This window comes from Schistocerca gregaria, chromosome 4, assembly GCF_023897955.1.
Source record: "Schistocerca gregaria isolate iqSchGreg1 chromosome 4, iqSchGreg1.2, whole genome shotgun sequence".
In the NCBI taxonomy this organism is placed as follows: domain Eukaryota; kingdom Metazoa; phylum Arthropoda; class Insecta; order Orthoptera; family Acrididae; genus Schistocerca; species Schistocerca gregaria.
This window is the reverse complement of record NC_064923.1, coordinates 658,895,394-658,922,778: the sequence shown is the minus strand read 5'-3', so window position 1 is coordinate 658,922,778 and position 27,385 is coordinate 658,895,394. Positions and strand designations below refer to the sequence as shown.

Below are 27,385 nucleotides of genomic sequence, written 5' to 3'. Positions count from 1 at the left end.
ATACTACAGATGCTACATAATCAGATGAATTTTTAATAGTTTTCTGCTAATGGTGCTCAGTGGATCATACAAGATATTGTCAGCAAAGAGGAGGAATTTCAATAAAAGACAAAGCTGCTTTCCACTCATCAGCTTCCTGAAAAAAGATGTGTCAGCTGAGTCTCTTTGAAAAGTACATTTCTATTCTAGTTTGTTAAGAATTCCTTGAAATATGAGCATTCTAATGAGTGTCTTTACTTTACCCCTTGTAGTATCTTGCCAACTGCGAACCCTGGAGCATGCTGCTAAATTTGGATGAGAAGCTATGAATTGTTGTGCATAAAAATTCATTAGTCTGTTCAGCCATTATTTTGCATGAAGCATCATCCACAAAACACATAAAAAAACTCACCACATCATACTGTTGTAAAGGCACAACTGTACCACAAGCACCACTGAAAAATATTGATCATGAACTGATCAGTATGCACTAGGTACCATCTGCTGCAGAAGGGTCTTATCATGAGATGTTTCTGAATCAAAGTCACTTTCAGTAGCCTCAATATCTGTACCATGAAAACTTTCAGAACTGTCACTGAGTTACTGTCACTTTCTAAATGCAGCAGCTCTATCTCTGAATCTGATAAACAACTTTTTTTTAACTATTTCAAAAGATCACTCAGTAACATGGCAGCAAACGCAGATGAAAAAGCCATGCTTTTGCTGCTGCTTCGTGGGCTGTAAGTGTAAAATGTTATAATTAGTCCAGAATATGCTATGATGCCTGAAGAGAGTTGCCATCTAGTCAATGAAGCTCAACTAATACCACAGTTTCAATGCCAGACTGATAACTCGTCATTTCAAATAGCTACTAGTCACAGAACACAGCAGAAAGATATGTCTGTCCAACCCACTGTGAATTAGCAGAATGTGGACAGACACATCTGTCATGCCTACTTAAAGGGTTAATGACCCAGAGTGACTGAAGGGCAGCATTTAGCTTGAGGATAATGTCCAGAGTGGACTGGAGTCATTGCCAAAGTTGGGATGGTGTTCTATTGTCCAAATGTTCATGATATATTGCCGCTTTCCACTATTGCTCGGGTGTATGAGAAAGCCATTATAGCAGTGCAGATTTGGTTGCATCGTACTTGTTGTGTACAGGTGGCACCATAATGACATCATTGATTAATTCAGCATGTTCTATGAGACAACAAATCAATTTTTGACAAAATCATGTAGTTGGATTGATAAAAAAAATCTACTCACCAGGTGTCAGCAGAACACACACATAAAAGAAGGTTATAATCAGGCAAGCTTTTGGAGTCAATTGCTCTTCTTTCTTCAGGCAGAATGGTTGAAGGGGAAGGAAGAAGGGTGAAGGGAAAGGACTGGAGAGGTCTAGAAAAAGGAGTAGGTCTTGGGAAAGTCACCCTGAGGGAGACTTAATGGACAGGATGAAAAGGAAAGACTGATAGTTGGGGACTGCATTGGACGAGATTTGAAAACCTGAGAGCTTAAAGGTGGAAGACAGGGTAATATGCAGACAGAGATTACTGCTTAAACATGATTCATGAGTTAATAAGAGTGAAAAAATAAGTGCATTGTTCGTAACAGAGGTGGGATGGGGCAGTGAAAAATAGATAGGAAAGACAATGAAAGATGTAGAAAACTAAAATGGACTGAAGCAAAGAGTAGTTATAGTGAGGAAATGCTGAGATGGAAAAAATTAACCTAAATTAAGGCCAGGTGGGTGGCAAGAACCAAGGACATGTTGTAGTGCTAGTTCTAACCTGAGGAGTTCTGAGAAACTGGTGTCTAGGAGGAAGAATCCAAATGGGACGTCTGGTGAAACGGGTGCCGAGGTCATAAATGTCATGTTGTAAAGCATGTTCCGTGACAGGATATTGTGAGTTGCCATTATACACACTCTGCCTATGCCCATTCATCCTAACTGATAATTTGGTGGTAGTCATGCCAATGTACAAGGCCCAACAGTGTTTACATAGTAACTGGTATACACTCCTGGAAATGGAAAAAAGAACACATTGACACCGGTGTGTCAGACCCACCATACTTGCTCCGGACACTGCGAGAGGGCTATACAAGCAATGATCACACGCACGGCACAGCGGACATACCAGGAACCGTGGTGTTGGCCGTCGAATGGCGCTAGCTGCGCAGCATTTGTGCACCGCCGCCGTCAGTGTCAGCCAGTTTGCCGTGGCATACGGAGCTCCATCGCAGTCTTTGACACTGGTAGCATGCCGCGACAGCGTGGACGTGAACCGTATGTGCAGTTGACGGACTTTGAGCGAGGGCGTATAGTGGGCATTCTGGAGGCCGGGTGGACGTACCGCCGAATTGCTCAACACGTGGGGCATGAGGTCTCCACAGTACATCGATGTTGTCGCCAGTGGTCGGCGGAAGGTGCACGTGCCCGTCGACCTGGGACCGGACCGCAGCGACGCACGGATGCACGCCAAGACCGTAGGATCCTACGCAGTGCCGTAGGGGACCGCACCGCCACTTCCCAGCAAATTAGGGACACTGTTGCTCCTGGGGTATCGGTGAGGATCATTCGCAACCGTCTCCATGAAGCTGGGCTACGGTCCCGTACACCGTTAGGCCGTCTTCCGCTCACGCCCCAACATCGTGCAGCCCGCCTCCAGTAGAGTCGCGACAGGCGTGAATGGAGGGACGAATAGAGACGTGTCGTCTTCAGCGATGAGAGTCGCTTCTGCCTTGGTGCCAATTATGGTCGTATGCGTATTTGGCGCCGTGCAGGTGAGCGCCACAATCAGGACTGCATACGACCGAGGCACACAGGGCCAACACCCGGCATCATGGTGTGGGGAGCGATCTCCTACACTGGCCGTACAACTCTGGTGATCGTCGAGGGGACACTGAATAGTGCACGGTACATCCAAACCGTCATCGAACCCATCGTTCTACCATTCCTAGACCGGCAATGGAACTTGCTGTTCCAACAGGACAATGCACGTCCACATATATCCCGTGCCACCCAACGTGCTCTAGAAGGTGTAAGTCAACTACCCTGGCCAGCAAGATCTCCAGATCTGTCCCCCATTGAGCATGTTTGGGACTGGATGAAGCGTCGTCTCACGCGGTCTGCACATCCAGCACGAACGCTGGTCCAACTGAGGCGCCAGGTGGAAATGGTATGGCAAGCTGTTCCACAGGACTACATCCAGCATCTCTACGATCGTCTCCACGGGAGAATAGCAGCCTGCATTGCTGCGAAAGGTGGATATACACTGTACTAGTGCCGACATTGTGCATGCTCTGTTGCCTGTGTCTATGTGCCTGTGGTTCTGTCAGTGTGATCATGTGATGTATCTGACACCAGGAATGTGTCAATAAAGTTTCCCCTTCCTGGGACAATGAATTCACGGTGTTCTTATTTCAATTTCCAGGAGTGTATGATGTGTCATTTCACAGGTGGCTCTGCCTTTGATAGTATATGTTTTGCCAGTTATATGGCTGGTATACATGGTGGTAGGAGGTGCATAGGGCCAGTCTTGCAGTGGGGATGGTCACAGGGGTAGGAGCCATAGGGTAGGGAGATGTGTGCAGAAGAAGTATGGGGTCTGACAATAATATTGCAGAGATTGAGAGGGTGACAAAAAGCTATTCTAGGTGTGGTGGGTAAAATCTCAGACAGAATGGGTCTCATTTCAGGCCATGAGTTTAGGAAGTCATGTCCTTGTCAAAGTTGCTGATTAATACATTCCAGACCAGGATAATACTGGTGTGCTCCAAAATAGCTTTTTGAGGGAATACCAGTAGCAGGACTGGATGTGATTGCCCAAGAAATCTGCTTTTGAACTAGTCTGGCGGGGTAATTACATCCACTGCAGGCTGGGGTGAGAACAGTGGTGATACATTTGCTTCGAATGCCAAGGCTCTATGGGAGGTGTTAGTCCTTATGAGGGGGCTGAGGTTTTAACGAGGGACTGCAGGTCAGTTTGAATCACAGGGATGGGATCTTGATGGCAGACACTGTATGTAGTGATGTCAGGCAGATGGCACTAACCAACTCCTTTTGGCCAACTACTACAGTGGTAGATCCATTGTCTGCTGGGAGGAAAATGATAGTGTCATCAGCTTTTAGGGAATGTAGAGCATGGAGCTCTGCTGAGAACAGGTTAGGGTCACACTGAGGAAGGAAGAGTTGCAAATCAATGCTGGATATGAGGAATTCTTGGAAAGCTCGTAAGGGATGCTTTTGAGGAAGTGGTAGTGGATCAAGTTGGGATTATGGCCGGAACTGTTCAAGACAGCATTCAATTTCAGGTTTGCTGTTGGAAAGGCTTTAGGACTGGATTTCAAAGTGAACAAAAGTAGGTCCTCCACCAAAGCTGCATGAACAAATGTAGATTTAGGTATGAGAGTGAGACACTTAGATAATACAGAAAATACATGAGGGAGAGTGCTTTAGAGAAGAGGTTGAGGACCCTGTGCTGTTGTGACTGGTTCTTGTGAGTATGAGTTATTCTTGGTCTGGGAGGCAGTGGTGAAGGCTGTGGAATGTTAAGAAGCTTGGTCAAGCTCAGCTTGTAGGAGAGGAGTGGTGCTTGATAGGGTGGCCCTTTAGGAAGCTGCAGAGGGACAGGAAGGGAAACACCACTGTTCAGGTAGTTTAGGGGAAGTTTGGATAGCTTGTTGAGTTGAAGCCTGGCATGTTGTTGCAACTTGAATTTGGGTTGACAGAAGATACCATCCAAGGAAACATGATGGGCAGATAACTGTACAATTTTGTAGGAGAGAAGTCTGGTGGAGTGGAAATTGGTTGATGAGGCATATAGGTCCCAGATAAGCTGGATAAGAGCAAGAACTGCTATATTTAAAATTATAACAGAGCCTGGTGTAGATTACATCCAGAAACAGGAACTTTCAATGTTAGGCCTTTTGGAGTACCTCCAAGGGACAAGCAGATTTCAAGAAACAGAATGTGAAACCTTAGGTTTGATAATACAAAAGCATGTTTTTGGAAAGAACAGATGTAATATGCGATGAGATTTGTCAAGGCAAGAGAGGACAGTTTGAAGTGTTAGAAAACGTGGGAGTGCCAAAAACGGTAAGCAAAGGTGGATAAAAGATAGAAAAACTGAAGAAAACTAAGGAAAAAACTTGGAAAAATCAGAATAATTTGTACAAAAATCGCGAGAACAGACAATGGTTAACAAAAGGTGATAAGTGGGTAAGAACCTCACGCCAGAAAAGTGGTCTATATGATATGAAAAAAATGATTGGGAAAGAAAAAAAAATAGTGACTGGGAAAGTTGTGAAAAGAGACATTGCAGAAAGCCTGGGTTCAAATGGCTCTGAGCACTATGGGACTTAACATCTGAGGCCATCAGTCCCCTAGAACGTAGAACTACTTAAACCTAACTAACCTAAGGACATCACACACATCCATGCCTGAAGCACGATTTGAACCTGCAACCATAGCTGCCACGTGGTTCCAGACTGTAGCACCTAGAACTGCTCGGCCACCCCGGCCGGCAAAGCCTGGGTAACAGAAAGAGACAGTCATACGAGAAAATGTAAACTACTTAGCCTGGCAATTAAAGTAATGCACGAGATGGCAGTAAAAGTCTATCAGAGTGGTTTGGCGAAAAACAAACGCACAAAAATGTGAAAGAATTACGTATAAACAAGATAGTGGACCGTGGGAAAGAAAATAACTGTCAAATTTGTAAATAAATCATCGAAAGACGATCGGGAGGAAGTGCTGTAGTGCAGTGAGCTGCTAAGTGTTGTATGTAAATAATAATGGAATTGTGATATGCAAACCCATCTATCAGCATGGAAATCATTACTAGAAAAAAAGTAGGGGCAAAGTTTTGATTAATCTTGGCGATACAGATAAATAAACGAATGGATTAACGCATAAGTTAGAAAACAGATGACAGTTTGAACAAGTCAGACGACAACAATAAGAAGGAGTGATGGGCACATGGGCTAATATAACCCATCCCTGTGATTCAAACTAACCTGCAGTCCCTCCTTAAAACCTCAGGCCCTTCATGAGGACTAACAGCTCAATCCATAGAACTTCTCATCCCACCCAAACCATGCACTCCCACCTTTTACCTTGTTCCTAAGATCCACAAACCCAGTCATCCTGGCTTTCCTAAAGTTGCTGGCTTCAAAGTGCCCAATGAACCTATACTTGCCTTAGCTGATCTGCACCTACAACCTGTAATACAGAGACTTACCTCGTATATCAAAGATACCAATCATTTCCTAGATTGTCTGAAATATGTGCCTGTCTCATTCCCACCAAACATCTTGCTTGTCACCACTGATGCCACCTCCCTCTACACCAACATCCCCCATGTAAATGGTCTGTCTGCTGCTGAACATTTCCTCAATCAGCTCCCCCCTCATTACAAACCTATGACATCCTTCCTACTCACCTTAATCAACTTTACACTTACCAAAAACTACTTCACCTTCAATGGGAAGACATACAAAAAGATTAGGTATAAGGTCATGGGAACCAGGATGGCTCCTTCCTATGCCAACCTTTTCGTGGGTCACTTGGAGGGGCTTTCCTGGGATCCATAAGTCTTCAGCCCCTGTTTTGGTTTACATAGATTAAGGACATCTTTAGCATATGGAGTCAAGGTGAGGCTGACCTGTTGGAATTCTTGGAATCTCTGAATACCTTCTCTCAATTAAATTTCATATGGTCTTATTTTAAATCCCGTGCCGTTTTCCTTGATGTTGATTTCATTCTTACCAACACACTTCTGCCCTCATTAAACCTACTAACAAACAACAGTACTAAAATTCTGACAGTGACTGCCTTTTCCATGTCAAATGTTTCCTCCCATACAGCCTTGGCATTTGAAGCAAACATATTTATTCAGATGCAGACTTTACAGCAGCACATCACCGTTCTCACCTCAGCCTTCACTGAATGCATTTGCCCCACCAGCCTAGTTGAAAAGCAGATTTCCCTGGCCATCACATCTAATCCTTGTACTGCTGATACCTCCAAAAAATAGCTTCGGAGCACACCACTGATCACTCAGTATTATCCTGGCCTGGAATGTATTAATCAGCTACTTCAACAAGGCCATGACTTCCTAAAATCATGCCTTGAAATGAGATCCATTCTGTCTGAGATTTTCCCCACCACACCTGGAATAGCTTTCCATCACACTTCTAATCTCTGCAACAATATTCATGTCAAATCCTACACTCCTTCGGCACTCATCTCCCAACACTACGACTTTTACCATTGTGGCTATCTCCACTGGTAAATTAAACCTAAGCACCCTTCTACCAACACCTATACCAGCCGTGTAACTGGCAAAATGAATACTATCAAAGGGAAAGCCACCTGTGAAATGACACGTCATATACAAGCTGTTATGTAAACATTGTTTGGCCTTTTACAATGGCATGACTACCACCAAATTATCTGTTAGGATGAATCAGCATAGACAAAGAGTGTATACTGTCAACACACAAAATCCTGGTGCACAGCATGCTCTACAATATGACAATCATGAACTTGGTGCCTATTTCGCCACATGCACCATCTGGTTTCTTCCCCAAGAAACCAGTTTCTCAGAATTCCACAGCTGCGAACTATTGTTACAACAGGTCCTTGGTTCTTGCCACCCTCCTGGCCTTAATTTAGGTTAATTTCTTCCATATCAGCATTTATTCATAGTAACTACTGCTTTCTTTACTCTGTTTTAGTTTTCTACATCTATCATTTTCTTAAATGTCTATTTTTTGCTAATCCCCTCCTACGTCTGTTATGTAGAGTGCAATTAGCTTTTCATGCTTATTAACTCATACATGATATATAAGCAGTAATCTCTGTTTGCATATTACCTGTCTTTCACCTTTAAACTCCCAGATTTTCAAATCTTGTTTGGTATAGTCCCCAACAATCAGTCTTTCCTTTCCATCCCATCCAGTAAGTCTCCCCTAATCTGTTGTTCTTGTCGACTTTCCCAAAATCTACCTCTTTTCCTAGACCTCTTCAGTCCTTTTCCTTCACCCCTATTCCTTCCCCTTCAACCCTTCTGGCTGAAGAAGGAACCATTGGCTCTGAATGCTGGCCTAATTATAACCTTCTTTTATGTGTGTATTCTGCCAGCACATGCTGAGTATAATCTTTAACTATCCAATTACATTATTTTGTCAGATGACAAATAAGGGTGACAAATCAGTTGTCACCATCTAGAATGTTTAATGAGTCAAATACACACTCCACTGTGGTGAACCATAAATCATGTTGTTCAGGCTGAAACAGTGGCAACTTATATTGGAATTTGAGTCTGTAAGGTAGATAATGGCTGTGATGTGGTTACGGTCAGCTAAGCCAGTATTGGTGACTCAGGAACTTGAAGAAATTGTGGCATGGTAAGAACAGTGGCTCCTGGTGGATTATAGTACCCAAAAAGCTGTGTAGATTTGTTCGGAAGAGGTGGATGTCTGATCATGTTAAGTGGTGTGGATGTTGCAGTTGACTTGGTGTGGCATATCACAGTTTGAAATAAGTTCCACTTGCTGACTGTGTATGCATTGTAGTGAGTTTGTGGTAGACCCCTGTTGGAAGTCCAGCAACAAGTTGTCTGTTGCCTGCCCTTGTCAAGGCATAGTAGAAGCCATTTTGGTAAGTAATATATTGCTCTTCACCAAGGTCCACTGCTGTGGCAGAGTAGGAGCTGTGTTGGCCAGTAATATATCACTTGTAGCCATAGTTCACTTGTGTTTTATCACAGGCAATCTGCACATTGGTTGCACTGTCAGAACAATTCACACACATTAATTTCAGTTGTCTTGTTCCATGGAGACGGTATTCATGACAAAAGATGGCCACACTGCTAATGGTCTTTATGAAAACTTGCAGAACATGTTTACAGTTGATGTGGGGTCAGTACTAAGGAAGTATTCCCCACTGGATGACAGGTATGTCTCAATAATGGAGTCAAGGCAGTAACTGCATATATATTTTATTCAGAAAGTGTGATACAATAGCATGTTCACAATGTACCACAGCTCAAAATGCACTGAGGTCTTTGACTCATCCACAGATGTTCTCTTGTCACCAACCAGAAATGCGTATCACAGTTGATATTCCCACGCATACATATTTTTGTTTGAGAGATAAGAAATTGTTTTCATGTTTTATTTTAACTGTAATACAGATTTTGATTTTTTGTTTATGAGGTACAGAATACACAGTGCATTTAATGACTTTGCTAAGGGCTATGTAAATGATTTATTACCATGCTCTTTTTTATTGATGATTTAGCAGCTTTCAAATATTTAAAGTTTTTGTGTTTTATTTACCAATAATGTGTGAGTTTCAACTGAAGGCATTTGGTGGCCTTTATACAAAAGTTTTGGTTATCTTCAGGTAATTTATTTAAATTGTATAATTATTGGAATAATTATGGTTGACAGGTAATTATTTTGGTTTTTACTGGCTTGCTATAATAACAAATTTAATGATTAATGAAAGAAATGGATATTACTAAAGGTAATATTGGGAGCAGTGATTTGATTGAAGGAGTCTGTCATGAGTAATGGCTACCTGCAGTCATACACTCATAATGTGATGTATTTGTTAGTCACTGCAGGAAATTTTTTTATGAAAAATCAGATTAATTAATTTAATGTAATCTAATGAGGAAGAAGTAGTATTATATGCTCTTGTCCTGACTTGTGTGAAGTAGGTGTTGTTGAAGGTAAAGAATGTCATTGAGGCAAAGTAGAAACCAATTTTTGTAGGAAAATTCTATTGCACAGTGAGATAATATTATAAACAAGACGTAATTATTTCTTGACATGTGGGAAATACTACTTTGGAATGAATTTTGAGCCATACAGTTACTGACTTGAAAGTAGTTTTGGGAAAAAGAGTTAATTATTTTCTTGTGTTAAGTAAACATTGAATGATACATTTATGAATTGTTAGATTTAACTACCTGCACATAATTATTATTATTTTGTCTGAAATATGTGGATTCTGTCTGGAAATCTAAACTGAATCCTTGGAGGAACATATGGTTTTAGTATACTGTGTGCTTGGGGGACACAAGCATTTGAGCTGTTGTAGCAGCATTTTCTTCTTAGTTTCCTGTGCTGTATCGCCTACCTTTATCTTTAAATCTATCAATATTATCTCTTTCTGTCCATACAATCTCGCTATGATTTGAAAGATGTAGGCATTTTTGTCTTGTAAATGATTTTATTTATATGGTGTCTGCTCTTTTGGGCATGTCCAAATGAACAGAAACACTTTGGACCCCACAGTCATTATGAATCAGTCAAGGCACAAAGGAATTAATAGCAATATCTGGCAGTGGGCACTGATTTAAATCAATGAGGAAGTTGAAAATTTGTGCCACATCACGATTCAAACCTGGGTCTCCTGCTTACTATGCAGATGCTTTGACCACTGCACGATGAGGACACAAGTGATCATTGCAAATGCATGGACTAATCTAGCATGCTTCCCATCAGCCCCAAATTTTCAATTTATCCATTCACTACTAATGTAGTGCCCCTTGCCCATTATCCTCATTACTTGTGGCATATTGCTGATTCTCATAAAAGTTCAAGGTGTGCATTTGCACTGATGTGATCAATTGGTCATCCTCACATTAATTATATACATGGTGTCTGTTCTTTTGGACATGTTAATTGCAATTATGTTTTTGACCAACTCATTTTTCCTGAATACTCGCTCAGATAATATGCTATTAGTCTGTTTCTGCCAAATAATGAGTTCTCTCCAAGTTATTTAAAGTTAACTGATGCCCATTCACCTATACATGTCTGAAAGTTTCAACAGAAAGTAATCGAATGATATGTTTGAATCTTTTATCATACTAGTGCAGAAGACAATGTTCCAAATCAGTATGTGCAAAGGAGTAATATACTGCAGAGAATGATATGATGTACTATCACTACCAAGAACATGGAAATGAGTAAGTGAAAGTGAAGTGAAGGCAGATTGAAATATGAAAATATTTCTACCTCTCTTTTTTAAAAAAAAGTCATACCTGTATAAAAGACAATCAAAATGCTATGCAGTGAAACACTATTCAGTCTACTAATTCTGCTGGAATCACTGCATGAAAGGAAAGTATAACTATTTTTCCAAGGTTGAAGGCAAATACTTAAACAAAAATGAAAAGAACACTTGTGGAATGTTGTAATATTACACTCCTGGAAACGGAAAAAAGAACACATTGACACCGGTGTGTCAGACCCACCATACTTGCTCTGGACACTGTGAGAGGGCTGTACAAGCAATGATCACATGCACGGCACAGCGGACACACCAGTAACCGCGGTGTTGGCCGTCGAATGGCGCTAGCTGCGCAGCATTTGTGCACCGCCGCCGTCAGTGTCAGCTAGTTTGCCGTGGCATACGGAGCTCCATCGCAGTCTTTAACACTGGTAGCATGCCGCAACAGCATCGACGTGAACCATATGTGCAGTTGACGGACTTTGAGCGAGGGTGTATAGTGGGCATGCGGGAGGCCGGGTGGGCATACCGCCGAATTGCTCAACACGTGGGGCGTGAGGTCTCCACAGTACATCGATGTTGTCGCTAGTGGTCGGCGGAAGGTGCACGTGCCCGTCGACCTGGGACCGGACCGCAGCAACGCACAGATGCACGCCAAGACCGTAGGATCCTACGCAGTGCCGTAGGGGACCGCACCACCACTTCCCAGCAAATTAGGGACACTGTTGCTCCTGGGGTATCGGCGAGGACCATTCGCAACTGTCTCCATGAAGCTGGGCTACGGTCCCGCACAGCGTTAGGCCGTCTTCCGCTCACGCCCCAACATCGTGAGCCCGCCGCCAGTGGTGTCGCGACAGGCGTGAATGGAGGGACGAATGGAGACGTGTCGTCTTCAGCGATGAGAGTCGCTTCTGCCTTGGTGCCAATGATGGTCGTATGCGTGTTTGGCGCCGTGCAGGTGAGCGCCACAATCAGGACTGCATACGACCGAGGCACACAGGGCCAACACCCGGCATCATGGTGTGGGGAGTGATCTCCTACACTGGCCGTACACCTCAGGTGATTGTCGAGGGGATACTGAATAGTGCACAGTACATCCAAACCGTCATCGAACCCATCGTTCTACCATTGCTAGACCGGCAAGGGAACTTGCTGTTCCAACAGGACAATGCACGTCCGCATGTATCCCGTGCTACCCAACGTGCTCTAGAAGGTGTAAGTCAACTACCCTGGCCAGCAAGATCTCCGGATCTGTCCTCCATTGAGTATGTTTGGTACTGGATGAAGCGTTGTCTCACGCGGTCTGCACGTCCAGCACGAACGCTGGTCCAACTGAGGCGCCAGGTGGAAATTGCATGGCAAGCCATTCCACAGGACTTCATCCAGCATCTCTACGATCATCTCCATGGGAGAATAGCAGCCTGCATTGCTGCGAAAGGTGGATATACACTGTACTAGTGCCGACATTGTGCATGCTCTGTTGCCTGTGTCTATGTGCCTGTGGTTCTGTCAGTGTGATCATGTGATGTATCTGACCCCAGGAATGTGTCAATGAAGTTTCCTCTTCCTGGGACAATGAATTCACGGTGTTTTTATTTCAATTTCCAGGAGTGTATTTTGTATGTTATTTAAAATTGAACTTTAGTAACTGAATAATAATCATTTTACTAGTTTTGCATTATGCTATTATAAAATGCTGTGTAATTAGAGTCATTTAATTTTTGTACATTGCTGTCAAATTTGGACTATTTTGATTTCATACTTTTTTTTAGTGATCTAAACATTATGATATTTTTGCAAAGAAATTTATTTATACCTATTTACTTATTATTTTCTTCAATTGTTTACTATTTTCAAAGTAAATACCTACATGGCTTAAACTAATAATCATGTTGCTGTATTCTTGGTATGAAACTTGTTAAATGTGTAACTTCTTCAACCTTTAACTACATGGCTGGGGTCTCAGAAGACCCCACACTACATTTTTGGTTTATAATTTCCATTTTTGGTGCACTACAGACTCGTCATTGTAAGTATTCTCAGTTTGCCGCTGGACATGGGCCACGCTCTCGCAACAATAAGTGCCTGTTTTTCATTTTTGGGTTATCTTTTATGTAGTATTTATTTACAATATGCTAATACAGTAATTTCCTCTACTTTTAGGATATTTACAACAATGACTCGCTTTCTTCATGATGAGGTATGGCATGATTTTTGGAAGAAGGCACTGACTCAGAAGGTGAAGACACAGAACTAAATGACCCAGATGAAGATGTTGATTACATCAGTGATCATCATTTGATGCACAGTGAACACCTTTCTGGTTCAGAGATGGAGCTAAGTGAAGGCTCTTCGTCTAGTGAAGAAGACAAAGAAAGCTCAGGGAACTATTTTTACAGTAAGGACAGATTGAAATGGAGTAAATCTGTCCCACATTCATCTCATGTACGACAGCACAATATTGTATGAGAACGCGAGGGACTGTGTTGTAAACATGAAATATCGCCTGTAGAAAGTGGCGAACTTTTATTTACCGGTGATGTGATTGAGACTATTGTGCACTCTATCAACAAAAAACTTGAGGACAAATATTCACTTCCATTATTATGGCTGTATTATGTGAACAACATTGATTGCTATGAGTTACAAGCTTACTTTGGATTACTTCTGTTTACATCGATATTCAAGTCAAATCATGAAAATGTTAGATCGCCATAGGTGACTGATTTGCTGGAAGAGACATTTTTCAAGGTGTAATGGGGATAAACAGATTTTTTTCATTCATTTCAATGTAACCTTTGATGACATCAGCACACGAGAAGAAATAAAATCTACAGATAAACTGGCTTTGATATGAGGAATTTTTGAAAAGTTTATTACTAATTATAGTGCCAACTACTCTTGTTCAGAATATTTATGTGTTGGTGAAATGTTGGTAAAATTTCGATGAAGTTGCTCATTCAGAATGTTTATCAAAAGTGAACCTGGAAAATATGGCCTGAAAATGCAGTATATTTGCGTTGCGAAAACTCATTACTTATGTAATGCACTTATATACTCTGGAAAACCACTTACCCAAAGAAATATCCCTTTTGCAGTGCCAACACAGGATGTGCTGAAACTTTTGGAGTCATTTTATGGAAGTAATAGGAATATCACTGGAGACAGTTGGTTTACGTCTGTTGAGTTAGTAGAGGAATTATTGAAATGAGGACTAACATACATGGGTACTATACGAAAAAACAAATGAGAAATTCCTCGTCAGTTTTTGCCTGATAAAAGAAGACCCACTGAATCATCATTATTTGGATTTGTTCAGGACAAGACCTTGGTATCATTCGTTCCAAAGAAGTATAAAAGTGTAGTTTTACTATCTTCCATACATCACGAAGTGTCTGTAAATCAACAATCGAAGAAATGTGCATTTATAGACTTTTACAATGTGACTAAGGGAGGAGTTGATGCCATGGATTTGAAATGCTCAAATTACTCTTGCTCACGTAGAACAAGAAGATGGGCAAATGCAATCTTTGATGCAATGCTGAATATTTCTTTTGCTAACAGATATGTTCTTTGGGTCGGTTCTAATCCAAATAAAAAAGTCAGCAGAAGAAAATACATAAAGCCCACTAACATGAGTCTTTTAAAGCCATATGCTTGCAGGAGATTAGAGAATAACCAAAAGCTGGCCAAAGATGTATGGGAAATTATGTGCAAATTGGTTGGCAAAGAACAAATGTTTCCAACGCCTAATGCAGATGAGCCTGGTCTTAGTGCTTCTAAAAAGTGAAGGTGTTATATTTGCCCAAGTTTGAAAGATAAAACGAGCTCTCTAACATGTAACACTTGCAAACAATGTATTTGTAAGCCTCATTCAAAGGCAATCAATTTTTGTTGTCCTGTGAAGCCAGTTTTTTCTGTTTTATAATTTTCATTTGATTTTATGCTCCAATTCTGTACAAAATAAAAAAAAAGTTTAGTTAGAAGTTAGTAATTGTTGATTTTTATGTCATTTTAACTGAAGCTATACAAACAGAAAACCAAAATTACATGTTTTTGTAAATGTCTTAAAGTTTCTGATAAGACTGAAGCACAATAAACGACTAAAATAATAAATATGTTGTCTTTTATTATGTAATTATAAAAATATTCAAGTTATTTCCAGTAATTACTTGTATGCACACCTATACACTGTTGGGGTACTTCTAGACCCTACACTTGTCTGTATGTTACCAGAAACAGTGCGTGGACTTGAAGCTTAATCAGATGAAAAACAAAAAACAAAAAGGCAATGTTTCAGTTCAATACTGACAGCCTTTACTAAGCAACAGTTATTGTAAGCACAATACTATACATAATAAGCACATTCCAATTTTCACAAAGTAATTTTCAAAAATTTAATTAGATCTATATTTTTGAAACTGGGCATTACACAGTTCCATTATTTTATCCATATTTTGCTCATATTGTCAGCTTGCAAAATTCTTTGTGGGCTATTGTAATGGAACTGATGAGAGCATCTTTTTTTCATGTATTGTAGAGTACGATACAGATAAATGTACAACACAGTCAAATATTGCACAAAGTATCATTTAGTGTTCAATGTACTGGTAATATTGGCAATGCACCTAACATGATCTTACATTTTTTATGAACAGAAACCAACACATAAATTATATAAGATTTGTTTTGAGAAAATATATTTTTTCATAGTTCCATATTAATTTGAAACTGAAATTGTATTTGAATTTATTGTCATTACTGAGATTTTTGTAACTTATTCTGAAAACAGTGGTAAAAGATTTGTTATATACTCTGCTGGCAAAAAATTAGTACATCTGGAAAGATAACAATTTTGATCTGACGACAGTGTATGCCACCTGAGGGCTAGCAGAGATAGCGATAATAGTTTCAAAATCATCCACCAACAGACAGCATTGTGGCATAGCTACCAGAGCAGAGGGCTCAGTGTGGTGGAAATACACGAAGCAAGCAGGCAACCATACTGTGGAGACACAGTTGTGCTGCCTATGGCCAAGTGAGTTTGAAAGGGGTCAAACAGTGGCCTTCCACATGGTGGGATGGCCCTTTCAGAGATTTGTCACACAGGTTGGCTGCATTATATGACCAAGGTTGCTGGTACCAGTGGCCACTTGAACAATCTCTCACTCATAAATGAGGTTCTGGACATCCACACAGCACAGACACCCACCAGGATCATCTTATTTTAAGAGACGCAGTGTCAGATCATACAGCTATCATAGCACAGACAGTGGGGTTTATGAGCCCAGATGTCTCAACATGAAATGTTGCAAACAGGTTATGAGCAGTGGGACTATGAGCATGCACACCCATAGGTGATCCACTCATGCCGCAACATGTGCAGGCTTGACTGGTGCCATCAGAGGATCACTTGGAAGATGGAATGGCATGCAGTGGTCTTCAGTGATGAAAGCAGATGCTGCTTGCATGCAAGTGATGGTAGTTTACGCATATGGTGTAGTGGTGGTGAGTGTTGTCTCATAGAGTGCATTCATCCACAACACATTGGCCTCAACCAAGGCCTTAATGGTCTGGGATGTGATAAGCTACAACTCTCATTCACCTTTGGTGTTTCGGGAGAGGATGCTAACCAGTGCTTGGTATGTCCAGAATGTTGTTAGCCCCATTCTTTTACCATTCTTGCAACAAGAGGGTGATGTGTTATTCCAACAAGATAATGGTCACCCACACATGGTCTGTGAAAACTCAATGTTCTCTGTATGATGTGCAGTGACTTCCCAGGTCAGCACAATCTCCAGACTTTTCTCCAATTGAGCACATGTGGGATATGATCACATGAGAACTATATCAACAGGTCAAGCAGGCTTGGCATAAAATATCCCAGAACAGTATTTGGATCCCAGAGACACGTAGGCTACACCAAGTACTAACATGGGTGTTTTAGCACGAGTTGATGCTTTGTACCTCGGAACTGCTTGTGCTATTTATATCTAAATGTAATCATTACATGTATTCCAGATGCGCTGTTGCAGCAATAAATCCTGAGTGAATTGGAAACCTTCACAAGGATGTGCTAATTTTTTCCTGCAGTGTGTGTAAACCCTTTGGATATAAAAGTTAATATTTTATAAGAATGCTGTGTACTAGCAATGGAGGAAGGTTTCTTTGTTAGCAATGAGAATTTGCAGCTAAGTGTAACTGAGAAGAATAAATTTGTGAAGTTCTGAACATTATAAATAAGTGTTAATATTTGACCAGTACACAGCAAAGAACTAGTGGAACTATTCAGCAATGAAGCACAATTTGAGTCTACCCCAGACAATTTTTTAAATAAGTCCTACTAAGTAACATAATAAACAAAACTTCAGTCTAAAACTGTTAGAGCCAAAGTTACTCCAATCAGACAATGTTACTCCATTGTGAAATACTGTCTTTATTTTGAATCAATATGAAGAATTAGAAATTTCTTGTTTCATACCTCAATCTACACAAATAAAGCAATAACAAGAACTCCTTACAAACATTAAAATTACTTTTGTAACAGACAAACAGATGAAAGTTGGAGCATTACTAGTCTTCCTTGACTAACAGCACTACCACATAACAAGCACTGCTGCAGGGGCAGACTTGTGAACTTCAGAAATAGTGCAAAATCAAGATAAGTAGTGCTGTTACCTATCTGGGCCAGTGTTACTTGCAAAGCCCCGGTGTTTTCCCAGCTATCAGTAATTAACTTTGATACTGGACTGTGTCTGTTAGGTACTGTACGGTCTATCCTGATGTGTGCACTAATTATTCATTTTATATCTGGTAAACTGGTCATTGACTCAACAAAGTCGGCTACAGAGAAACAGAATCTAGAATTGTTGAGTTTTGTACACCTTCCAATAGCCATTAATGCTGTTACAACTTAATTTCATCTATGGATTGAAGACTGTTACCCAGAAGCCTATGAGACAAGCAGCATTAGCTTAGATCCACTACAATCTCAGTTTGAGGAATCCATGTCAATTTTTATGGAGGAGATTTCCACTCTCCAAAAACGTCATAATATGTGAGCATAAAACATATACTGTTGTCTACAACATATTGATGTCAACAATAGAGGCCTATAATTATGAGCATCTATCATATGACCCTTCTTGATGAAAAATAATGAGTTATACTTTTCTTTAGTTTCTAGGTACTTTTCATTGCACCAGTAACCTACAATAAATTGCTACTAGTAGGAGAGCAAGTTTCGCCCATAATCTCTGTAGAATCTTAAAAAAGTCTCCTCTGGTCCTGATGCCTTTCCATTACTAGGCAACTGTAGTTGTGTTTCTATACTGTGACTACTTGTCTCAATGCCTGCCATTTAGATTTTTTATGATGACTGAAAGAAGGGACCATATTATGATCTTCTACACTGAAACAATTTTCAGAAGACCAGTTTCAGCATTCTGGCCTTCTCTGTGTTATCTTCTGTCTCAGTGGCAGTAGGAAAAAAAGTGAGTGACTCAATAGTTGATTTAAATCAGCTTCTGAATTTTGTGTAAAACCAAAACCTGTTAGGGTTTTGTTCAGTTTGGTTAGAAAAATTTTATTTTCGAACTCACTGAATACTTTGAGTGACTCAATAGTTGATTTAAATCAGCTTCTGAATTTTGTGTAAAACCAAAACCTGTTAGGGTTTTGTTCAGTTTGGTTGGTAAAATTTTATTTTTGAACTCACTGAATACTTCTATCACTGCTCTCTTTAAGTTTATTTTCACTTTGTTGTGCTTTTGTTTTCAGCTAGGTCTTTACTTCTCTTGAATCTATGGAGAAGCTCTCTTTGTTTACATAGCAATTCCTTTCTGACCTGGTTATTAAACAATGGTGGGTCTTTTCCATCCCTTAAGATCTTGCTAGGAATGTACTTGTCTATGGCGTGTTGAACAATGCTTTTAATTTTTTTCCATTTGCACTCTACATCTTTGCCCTCATCACTGAATATTTGGTACTGAATACTCAGATACTATGCAATTTGTATCCCATCACTCATGCTAAGCAAAAATATTTTCCTATCTCTCTTAACATTCTTCATAATACCCATAATCATAGATGCTATTACCACCTTTGATCATTGATAGCCTTCTCTACATTAACTGATTTGAAAAGTTTAGGTCTGTTTCTTGCTAGAGGGTCTCAGATGTGACTTTAATTAGTTGGTTCTCTAAATATATGCTGAAAGTAGTTTTTGAACAAGGCATCCAGAATAATGTCATACGAATCTCTGTCTCTGGCACTAGTTTTGATCTCATCACTCTTCCATTCCATACTTGCAAAGATGAAGTACAAACATATCCACAAAATTCTTCAAGTTCTCTCAGAAGTGCTCTACACCTACAGCTCCTGATGCAGGCTGTCTAATAAAAACATCTGATTGCCATTTTTTACCCACCTTTGATGCTTGACTACACCCAGATTAACTCACATTCATGTCCATGATAACTGCAGCAGATATTATCAAATTATTTATTGCAATAAATATGCCACCACCTTTGGCTACTAACCTTTCCTTACAACAAATATTCAAATCTGAATTTAGGATTTCATTGCCAGTTACAACCAACATTCTTCTCCTAACACTACATAGGAGTCATTACATTTAATAAGTCATTCTAATTCTGCAATCTTACCATGGATGCTCCTGCAGTTTACTAATACTGTTTTAACCTTTTCTATTCCTCATTTGCAAGAATGAGCATTCTCAGAGAATAATGTGGTTAATATTTCTTCAGTTCTGGCATGCAGTTCACCTCTGATCCAGAGTGGGATAGGAGGTGGGGTCTTCTAAAATAAACAAAAAAATCTCCATGTGCCAGCTACTCTAGTAGACAATTCCTGTAGCATGTAGTGTACGCCTGACCCATTAAGAAGGACTCTACAATTCTTCACCTGAGAGAGGAGGTCAAAAAATTCACATCTGATACTATTCCAGAATTGTCTGAGCCTCTGGTTTAGAACTTCCACTCTGCCCCACTGCAGAGAACTGTGATCAACTCTGAGGGGAATGTTACAAATAGCAAGCATAACCCACAGCCTTCTCCAAATAAGCCCTGCTGAAAGTAACTATGGATGGCCTTAAACCTAAGTGGTGTGCATCATTTGTGCCAACTTGAGCCACGATTTGCAGCCAGTTGCACCCACTCTGCTCCAAAGCAGAGAACTGTGATCAACTCTGAGGAGGATGTTACAAATGGCAAGCATAACCCACAGCCTTCTCCAAATTAGCCCTGCTGAAAGTAACTGTTGATGGCCTTAAAACTACGTTGTGCCAACTTGAGCCACAATTTGTAGCCAGTTGCACCCAGTTTGCTTAATATCCACCAGCAAAACTACCTCCATATCTCAAATGAGATCCCCCCCCCCCCCCCCCCCCCACAGCAGACATAGCGAGTAAAACAACATATTACTTCCACCTATACACATCTTGCAAATTGATCATGGTGAGAAAATCTGAGAAATTAGAGCTAATACCTAACTTACTCACAATCATTGTCCCATGCACTATTTACAAGTGGAACAGGGAAGGAGGGGATCAGATAGTGATTCCAGAAGTACTGTCTGACACATACAACCAAGTGGCTTGCTAAGTACTTATGTAGGTGTAGAGTGCACATTGGCATTCTTTCCTGGCCTGCCCACTATTATCCTGAGGGACCCCATAACCCACCTAACATTGGAGCTCCGAATGACTAGCATTCTTGCCCTCTGGACTTCTATGAACTAAGCAGGAAAATCAGCCACTTGACGAACAGGAGAAGCACCCTGTGTTGTCTCAGAAGTGTTTTCAAACTGGGCAGCACCTCATACTTGTTTTTAAGGTGTAAAGAGGCAGGGATGTGGCCTGTTCCCACTTTCTCCTTCCACCCAGAGATATACAAACCTACCACTGCCCACCATTTATCCTCATGTGAAGACAGACCAGTCAGAAGTTGCAAATCAGAATATGTTATGACAATGGGGTTGCTGGAGGAAACCAATGTACAAAAGGTGTTGAAGAGGTTGTCAGTGGCAATCTGATGTCATTGCTACTTTGTGCCTTGGCCTGAAGCCTGCTGACCAAGGTCAATGCAGCTTCCAGCTATTTGTAGACAGTTTGTCATGTTCAGAGATAAGGAGTTATTTATGTACACAACAAGTACTGTCCCTATTCATGTCAAACTGTGTAAAAAAAAATAGACAAATACAAACAAGAAGAAATATGTGAGCTCAGAGCATAAAAAAGGGGCACTGAACTAAACAAAATGCTGTGTACTAACCTAAACTGCTGGCACACTATTGCTGGATGCTCTCCTATTGCTTGGGTAGGTAACAATATACTGACTACTAAACTACTGGTTGTAATGTCACAAATACAATGTGAATCAGATGACAACAACATGACTCAGATGACGAAGTGAATCACACATCTAATGTAATCTAATGTACCTCAAAACCTTGATGTACAGAAAAATCTACAATCTACAGGAGCCCTGAATCCAGCAGTTGATGGTGATAAGTAATAGTCACCTACATTGAGCTATGATTTGCACAACAACAATATAAGACACAAAAAATATATTCATGCAGACTTTCTTCTCTTTTATGGGTACAGAAATAGTTCTTTATTCTGGTAAAAAGGTCTTCAGTAAACTTCTGTCAGATGTAAAGTAAAGTCCTGGGAATCGCTACTCACTTTTAAAACAATGATTAGAGATTTCTGTTGGATGTATCACAGGTAGAAAAATGTCAGCATAATCTGTTGTGTAGATAATTTCTAGTATTTCTTGAATAACAATATGTTATGTAAATATGAAACTAGCATTAGGATACAAACAGCGCCTATATTATGTAACTGATGAAGTGGCAGAACTTTTAAAAATATTTGTTTTTCCATCAATTTCATTACATTAAATTTAGACTGAGGAAACATAAGTAGTATGTTATGGTGTGCCAACAGGTTATAGCTAACAAACTACATACCTTCTCCGTTTCTCTTCTATTAATTAAATTATTCAACATTTCTGAAGGTAATAATTCATGAGTAAACTACAGAACCCAATGACTAAAAAAACAAAGAAATTACTAAAATAATATAATTCTCACTTAAGACTTATAAGGGGCAGTGGATGTATAGTAACATAAGAAGGAAGTGTTATATCAATTTAGGAAAGATAGCTTTTGTAGTAAATTATTTAACTGCTGAATGTAGATATCTTACCATATCTTATATTGGTTTTTGCAAAGATTGATGTGTAGCTCTGTGAACCTTGATACTCAAAGCTATAGATGAACAGATGTATATGTCCTGCTAGCCTGTGGTATACTGCAGTTCTCTCCAGTCCATGGAAGAAACCACGATCACTATAGAGCTGTCAACAGAAGAAAAACTAAGAAATGTACAAATAAGATATTGAATAAGTATGGTTTGAAATGATGTATTTGAAGAATTTCCTCTTAAATATAAGAGTAATTGCAAAGAAAATCATTAAGCATACCAATTTATATTGTCACAATGATGGGAGTAAAATGTAAAAAGTAAATAAAAAGACATTTTTTTCCCCTTGCCGATTTTAAGATTTCTTGGCTAACTGCCTAAGGAAAATAAAATATTATCTAGCCAACATAACATAAACAGAAGGGTATATGAATCATACACAATGTTTTCATCGAATATGTGTGATGCAGCACATTGTTTTTTTATATAAGTAATGCTGCCAATCAAGAGAATTAGAGTAAGTAGAAGGAAGTTCTTAAAAGGAATCATCCAACAGTGTTTAACTACATTACAAATCAGTTTCATACAAATTGCTTGATAATAAATCCAAAGAAAATAGATACTATAAATACACACAAGAAATGATAAGAATCTAATGATGTAGTCATTGAACATATAGAAAATGCCATAAGTGCTCTATTTATTTCAGTCTATGAAATATACTGCAATACAATTGATGAACAGATTATTTTAAGACACCATTATGTGGCATATTATCAATTTTTTGGAGGAATGGATAAAATGTAAAAAAATTTGTAAAATGAGAAACGTTCTTTAAGATTAAATAATGATTGTTGAGATTAGCATGATTTAAGCTAACTGAACTTTGCTTGGCATGAACAAACTAACTCTGGAGGTTTCATTGAACAAAATGCTTTATTTTGGCAACAGTGTCTGCTGAACAGACTGGACATGTGGTTACTCTATAACTTGAATACAAATCTGAGCATTTAACTTGCAGGTGAAACATTCTGAATATCAGTATAACTCAGGAAGAGGCAAAACAGGAAATTATAGAACAAACAAAGTCATAAACAAATTCACATGTCAAAGAATAAACAGAACAAAACAATATAATACATATTGTGAACCACAGCACCCCTGATGGTTGGCAACAAAACTGTTTGACAGATATGACTCTTTTGCTAACATAGACCACACATGCACACAACAATGCACCATTGAACATGATAACATTGCTGGTTGGTGCAAACATCATAGGAGATGCTAAATCTGCCCCCATGGTGGAAGCAGTGTCATCATGGAACTGGACTGGGAAGTGTACATGAAGGCAGGAGTGAGTCAAGAGCTTTTGTTGGAAGGTCATTGTTCATGCAGTAGAGTTTGTGGTGCCAGTACTAAAGGAAGCTGCAGTCTCTGTGCTGCAGGCAGTGGCTCTTCTTTGAACATGTATGCTGGTTTGACACTATTAATGGAACAGCCATGGGTTTGTCACTTACCACAGTGCCTAAAGTCTGCATACTTTGTCACAGGACATGATACGGGATAGTGTATGGCGGTTGCAGCATGGGCTTAATCCTGTCCATTCAATGCATCATGTGCATCCAGCTTTCCATGTAAGTTGTTGGGGTACTGTGTGTGGAGGCTGTGGAGGGTCGTATATGTGCAATGTGGTCCATAAATTAATGAAGAAATTCCAACTGATTTTGGGTTGGTAACTGCAGTGATCTTCCTCAGGAAGATGCAGTGGTTTACCACAGACTAATTCCAAAGCTGAGGAGTGTAACTTTGCTTATACACCATTCTTAGGACTAGGAGAATGATCGAAAGGGCAGAAGTCCAGAATGTACCATGATGCTTAAGGGCCAAGAGGGAACAATGCCATCTCTCAACAATGCCATTACTAGCAAGATAGTAGTTTTGTGTTGCACATACCCGTAGAATCTAGATAGCTGGCTGAACAGCTTCACTTCAAATTGCCTGTCTGAATCAGTAGTTATGAGGAGTGGGTGGCCAAACCTAACTAGCCAAGTTGATGTGAAGGCAGAGGCTAAGATTTCTCCAGTGATATTGTCCATGGTGTTGCCTCTGGCCAGCATGGAAAATGGTTGATCATTGTAGGGAGATATCACTGGCTGTTTGATGGGGAAAGCAGTCCCAAAACTTCATCAGATACATGAGCAAAATGAAAGAACTGTTACCCACTGTTGCATGCACATGATGGGACACTTTGCAATGCTGGAATTGAAGGCATGTCTGCATCCACTCTCAGCAGTACTCCTCCATACATGGTCAAACAAAGCACTCCTCCATACATGGTCAAACAAAGCACTGTGACATGAGGTATAAGGTGTGACAGGCTCCAGGATGACTTAGACTGTGAACACTGTTTAAGGTTTGTCATCAGAAAACTGGTGGGAGAAAAAGGAGAGGTCTTCCTTGAAAGACATCACAACAAAGTCAGGCACCTTACCCTGTAACTTCAATGAGTTGGAGCTGAATTGATGATGTGGCATCATCAACAAATATTTGGTGCTCTTGGTCATCTGGTGCACATTCCAGTTCTGAAAAGTCAATAGGGATGCCAGAACTGTGCCTTAAGTCCATACTAAATTGTAAACTCCACATGGTTGGACTGGAGGGGGGAAGAAGTTGACACCATTCTTCTTGAATGTTCAGATCAGTGGTTTGTGATCTGTGTGTATTGTCATGTAGAATAAGGTGTGATTAGATGAATGTCGAACACTAACTTCACTTAACGAAGATTTATTCAGCACTTGGACATACAAGAGTGTGGAGCAAACTGCCTCCAGCCAGAACACATACGGTATAGTTACAGAACATTCCAGTACAATGATTCTTGACGTTTGTGGATACTTCTAGAATGTACTCGAACCGAATATAGAAAATAAAATTTTACAGTTCAGGTGAGTTTTGATCCCACAACCCTCCATGCAACAGTCTAGTATCAAAACCACTACACGATGGTGATTGTGTTACTCAGCATCTTCTCTGACATTGCTTCCGCCTTAAGAGAACAGCCTCTCAGTGTTACGTCCTCCTAGTCGAGGAACGAGTTATTGGTCCCGCACACTCCGACTCGCGATGACTGATGTTTTCTCAGAAGTGATCTTCTTAGAACTTCCTTTGCCGCTATGCTCTTCATCACCTTTCTGCTTTTGCCTGTCACAGGACCTTCAAATTTACCCTGGGTTGCAGGATCCTTATAGGGCTTCATTTGAAGGACGTTGACCATATTCCTGATCTTTTGTCGTCTTTTGTCAGGGTCGAAATCTTCATCTTCATAAGTAACATCACACAACTGTCTTACAACCTTATAAGGTCCAAAGTAGTGCCCCAGGAGCTTCTCAGAGAGACCAACCTTCCAAGCATGAGTGAACATCCAGATGAGGTTACTGTGCTGGTAGACAACAGGACTGTGGCTCACGTCATACCTTCAGCGATTGATTTCTTGAGTCTGCAGTGTGCAGAATCGAGCTAACTGCCGAGTTTCCTCAGCTCTGGTTAATACCTGGCCAATGTAGTCATCGTCCATGTCATCAGGATGTAATGGAAACACAGTGTTCATTGTCGTAGTCGCCTCACGCTAATGCACCAGGAAAAATGGCGTAAATCCTGTGTTGTCTTGTTTGGTATTGTTCTAGGCAAATGTCACGAAAGGTAGCATCTCATCCCAGTTGCTCTGCTCAACACTGATGAAAACTGATAGCATGTCGGCCAAGGTCTTATTAAGGCATTCAGTAAGCCCATTAGTTTGCAGATGGTAGGCAGTCATCATGTGATGAGTAATGTTGCATCGAAGGTTTATCTCTGTCACAAGATTTGATTGAAAAACTTTCCCTTGATACGTGATTAATGACCTTGGGGCATTGAGTTTTAATATAATGTCTTCCAAGATTAATTTGGCTACCTAAAATGCTTCTGCTGTCTAAACAGCTTTTGTGATGGTATAGTGTGTCAGATAATCAGTGCAAACAATATTCCATCTATTGCCACTAGCATACATTGTAAATCATCCAAGGAGGTCAATCCCAACATGCTGGAAAGGCGTTTTGGCTGGTGGAATTGGTATAAGTTGGCCAGGTGGTTTCTGAGGAACTGCCTTTCTTGTGTCATGGAATTTCTGTAGAACATGTAAGTGCATGTGTTTAGGAATCACTGGTAGCCACCTCTTTCCAAATGAATCAAAGTTTTTCTTGCAAATAATCCATTAAGTACCTTAAATTGTCCTTTCACATTCTCTGATCGATTTAAGGCAAGCATAATTTGAGATATCTTGGCATCCTTCTGCTTAGCAGAGAGATCCTGGAGTGCAGCAAGACAGTCACTATCTTCATCAAAGTCTTGACGGTCTTACACAGGGTTTCTTGAGAGACAGTTGGCATCTTGGTGTTTTCTTCCACTTTTGTACACTATGGTAATGTAACACTCTTGAAGAGATAGTGCCCACCTTGAGAGTCGTCCTGTTGGATCCTTAAGACCTGTCAACCAACAAAGTGAATTTTGGTCTGTAACAATGGTGAATGGCCTTCCATAGAGACACATTGAAATTTGCATGTGGCCCAGATAACAGCAAGACATTCTCTTTCTGTAGTTGAGTCTTTTCTCTTAGCTTTTGTAAGAGTCCTAGAAGCATTGGCTATAACCTTCTCTTTTCCATCCAAAATTTGCACCAGAATAGCACCAATCCCATACCCACTGGCCTCTGTGTGTAGTTCTGTAGGTGCTCTCTCATCATACAGACCAAGTACAGGGTCAGTCATCAGAGCTCTTCGCAGCACATCAAAAGAATCTTGTTGAGCACCACCCCAGATAAATTTAGTATTGGCTTTTAACAACACTTGGTGTGCCCTGGCTTTGATACAAAAGTCTTTGATAAAACAGTGGTAATAAGAACATAATCCGAGGAAGCTTCTCACATCTCTACTACTTTTAGGAATAGGAAATTCCATTATAGATCTCACCTTCTCTGAGTCTGGCCAACACCTTCGTTTGACACAAGGTGTCAAAGTATTTTGATCTCTTTTGCTCCAAAGAGACACTTTTTTGGGTTAAGTTTCAGTCCGCCTTGTTGGAGACTCTTAAGAATGGCTCTCAGT

The 27,385-nt window shown here is 40.3% G+C and overlaps 1 protein-coding gene across 1 annotated transcript in view; it reads right to left on the bottom strand.

The window, feature by feature from the left end:
- LOC126268026 (juvenile hormone esterase-like) overlaps positions 1–27,385 on the bottom strand; it is a 530,118-nt gene that overhangs the window by 119,839 nt on the left and 382,894 nt on the right. Inside the window, exon 9 of the mRNA XM_049973445.1 lies at positions 22,248–22,398. Coding sequence (XP_049829402.1) covers positions 22,248–22,398 — 151 coding nt within the window. The remainder of the gene's footprint in view (positions 1–22,247; positions 22,399–27,385) is intronic.